This window comes from Actinia tenebrosa, unplaced genomic scaffold (genome assembly GCF_029948245.1).
Source record: "Actinia tenebrosa isolate PJP-AT-01 unplaced genomic scaffold, QUT_ActTen_1.0 PGA_scaffold4__44_contigs__length_22323623, whole genome shotgun sequence".
In the NCBI taxonomy this organism is placed as follows: domain Eukaryota; kingdom Metazoa; phylum Cnidaria; class Anthozoa; order Actiniaria; family Actiniidae; genus Actinia; species Actinia tenebrosa.
In genome coordinates, this window is record NW_028292581.1 from 16,975,925 (window position 1) to 16,979,690 (window position 3,766).

General features: G+C 40.8%; 1 protein-coding gene across 1 annotated transcript; it reads left to right on the top strand.

The window, feature by feature from the left end:
- The first annotated feature begins 1,422 nt into the window (after positions 1–1,422).
- LOC148907290 (uncharacterized) lies at positions 1,423–3,533 on the top strand. Its single transcript, XM_089037204.1, has one exon. It carries the CDS (start codon positions 1,873–1,875, stop codon positions 2,986–2,988), a length of 1,116 nt encoding a protein of 371 aa, XP_088893330.1. The 5' UTR covers positions 1,423–1,872; the 3' UTR covers positions 2,989–3,533.
- The last annotated feature ends 233 nt before the right edge of the window (positions 3,534–3,766 follow it).

Consider the following 3,766-nt stretch of genomic DNA (forward strand, 5'->3'; position numbering starts at 1 on the left):
ATCGCCGAATCATGCTTCACTCTTTTGTTTTCACTGATGCAACCGGACAATAGGCATTTCATTGATACGTTTTTGAATGAAATTCGATATTGTACTTCAGAATCAGAAGAGTGTTGTAAATTGAAAGAATAGAATCAAAAGAATATAGAATTCTTGAAAAGGTGGTACCAAATAAAAACCATTGGTGGTTATCTAATCAAAGCGAAGTTCTTTGTTCAGTCAACCGTACCCCACAATTGCCCTATTTCACTATGACGTCACATCAAAACAATCTATTGTTTAAACGCAAAGGATCATGGTAGTTGGACAGGGTCAAATCAACACAAATTCACCGAAAATTGTTCAAAAAACCCGTATCAATCCACGAAGAGAAATAAAATAGCCAGCAAATGCTCAGAATATTTTTTTAGTACATATTAACACATATTATGTCTGAAAATCAGGCCATTTTAGATTAAACTGTTTCGCTAGGAGCAAATTTTGTTGAATTTTCTATTGGATTTGGCGATTGTATCCCCCACATAAACAAGTAGTGACGTCATAGTGAAACAGGGCAAGCCTAACACTAAACTTCCACTGAGTTATGTAGGCCCAGTTTAATTAAACGTCTAATGTCACATGTGTCGAGTCTACGTGCAAATGAACTCAAATAATACCAGGCTTTGCTCATTTGCATTAGATTCGGCACATAATTTGCTGGGCCTAATTCCAAGAAATTTCCTTTTATTTTTGAATTTTCAGTCTTCGTTGTTCAAGTGGTTTTCAAGAGTCATAATAATATAAAGATGTAACATGTAGATTGGGGAATTAATTCAGCAAGCAATAGTAGAAGTTGTAAATGAAAAAGACATAGGGTAAGATGGTTGGAGATCCAGTGGGAAAGGAATACACATTTAAGTATATTCTCTTCAGGGGCGGCGGAGCACCCCCACAAATTGTTTTGGGTGGGCCTGGCCCCCATACAAAATGTTGGTTCACATGAAATATAAATGCATAGATCCGATTTTTAATGCTGTTATTAAGTCATTGTTGTGATTTTTCCAGAGCCCCCTTCCCCCCCCCCCCCCCCCCCCAAAGATTTTTGCAGTGCCCTCCCAAAGATTTTCAGCTTCCGCCGCCCCTGCTCTTGTTACTGTGCAACTACACCAACCAAGATCACCCAGACAAATTTTCATACGAATTAGCCAATCACGATGGAGTATTTAAACAATAAAATCAAAAAAGTGACCATGGTCCCAAAAACTCACGTATGGTTCCTCATGTATTTATTCATACGATCCCGATCCCTCTTCTGTGAACCCTGATTAGTAGTGCGTAATTCCGGCTTGATCCCTGATCCCTCGTCACGAAGCTGACAATCGGTAGCTTTCGTCAAGACGAGAGGCACTGGGCCTGAGTTCCAAAATTCCAAGAAAAGTCCAAGTTTTCCGGTTTCGCTTTATTTACTAGCGACGCTAGACGTAATGTGCTAGAAGGCTTTCAGTCGTAAACTTTAAACGTTCGTATACTTGGATGGCTTCCCCACGCACACCCAACGTTCTTGTCTTACAAGGAAAGAACTACGTTGTAGAAAAATTACTAGGGGAAGGCGCTTTTGGCAAAGTGTACAAAGTGACAGAGAATGGCAGATCAGGCAGTGTTTACGCGCTGAAAAAAATCGAAGTTCAGAATAATGAGGCAGTAAACATGGTGAGAAAGGAGATTGGTATATTGGCCAAGTGCAGACACGATCATATTGTACGACTCTGCGGTCTCGATACAACTAAGATTTCCAGATCAACTTTTGTTCTGATTTTGATGGAGTACTGTGAAGGCGGAAATCTCAACAGTCGTCTAGCAAGACCAAGTGATAGCGGTACTAACCTACGATAGATGAAAGAGTTGGCCGATGCTATGTGTTATCTACACTCCAATAACATCGTTCATCGAGATCTGAAGCCAGAAAACGTATTATTGGCCGGTAATGGGTGCATCAAGTTGGGGGACTTTGGCCTCGCCAGAGAGTTCGCAGTCCTAAGACAATCTCATGCCATGCTATCAGACGAGTCGCTCGTGTCTTATTTGAACCAAGTTTATATGGGAACAGCTCTAGGAACACCTGCTTGGATGGCACCAGAGGTCTTTAGAGGACACTATACGGAAAGTGCAGACATTTTTGCTCTTGGTACAATAATGTATGCTATCCTAACACGGGCATGTATGTCAGCCGGGGGAAAGAAATATTATGGAGCATTTGTCAGTGTGAGTGGTCAAAGGATTGGCCTCGGGATGGCGATGACACGGAATACGAATATCATGGTGCCCCTCGATGGATTGTCGAGTTTAACTAGACAGGTACTTCGTAGTATGCTAGATTACAACCCCAAGAACAGACCTAGTGCACGAAAAGTACTTGAAAAAATTGATTCTAGTCTTTACCTTGATGACTTCTCGTCACCCATCGAACAGCCGGGATATCCTACTCACGATATTCAACCCTACCGCCAGAGCCCCTTTCCACAACCACGCTGCTCCCCGATGCCTGATCCTCTTCCGCAACCTCCCTCCCCGATCAACAACTTTATTCCACCTTCCCCTTCTCTGTACAGACAAAGCCCTACTGACAATATACTACCCCACCGCCAAAACCCCTTTGCACAACCCCACTCCCCCACCCCCAATTTTATTCCACCCCACAGACAAAGTCCCCTACAGAACAATACACCCCACTATCGTCAGGCAGGCCCTTCACCGAGATTTGGACCCCCCTCTCCAAATCATTCCAATCCCCGACCAATGCATAGAATTTCCCCAATAAACGCACGCCCCTCTCACAGAAGTCCTTTCCTTAACTCCCCCACCCCCGGTGCACCCATCAGGAACGTACCATCACACACCCCACGTCCTGCATTCATCAGATCCGCGGTACATATCCGTATGCACACCCCTACACGAATGACAGGACCTCGTCAATTCTCTCCTCGATACGCACCTCACAGGTTTAGATAGTTTCATATTTTGTTAGTCAAGCTAGAGAGAAGTTTCATTCCTTCCTGGAGGACCAACCTCCAAAATAGGCACTGAAACTCAGGACCTTTGGCTTGGGTGTCGAAATTTTTACCATTTCATACTAAGTCATTCTCTTGAAAATATGATTCTTTGAGTTGATATTGGTAAATAGTAATACAGTACGTATAAATATAATTAATTAAATAATCATTAATATATATAATAATGTATATATAGATACCTATTGAAATTTATCGATAATCTTTATATTTTAGTCTACTTTTCCACCCATTATTCTTTGTAATTTCAGATATTTGTGTTACAGCTTGTTTAGCTCTCATAGTTATTCTAGGTAACCTCTACAATTCTTCTGTAAAGATACAAATAAAGCACATAATATTGTATTGTATTGTATCATGTATCTTTTCTTGTGCAACAGTTAAACAAGGAATTGATACTCTAGGGAATGACACGTGGTCTGAACAGTGGAAAAACATTACACCCAGGCTACTGTCGTTCTACTTTAATAAATTGTTAAAACTCGAGTTTATTTTATTTTGTGTACAGTTTTATTTTTTTCTTTCATTTCATCTCCTTGAATAGCTTTTTATAGACTTTCAATACACACAGCTCGAATTCTTTAGTTTTCGATTCTTTACAAACTCCAGTGTTCATGGTTAGAGTAGGCAGGCAAAAGTTCAGTAAAAGGAACTTGTCAATGGATAATTTCCTAAATCATTTCTGACACGATACCTCGTTTCAAAGCTAGTTTTATTGA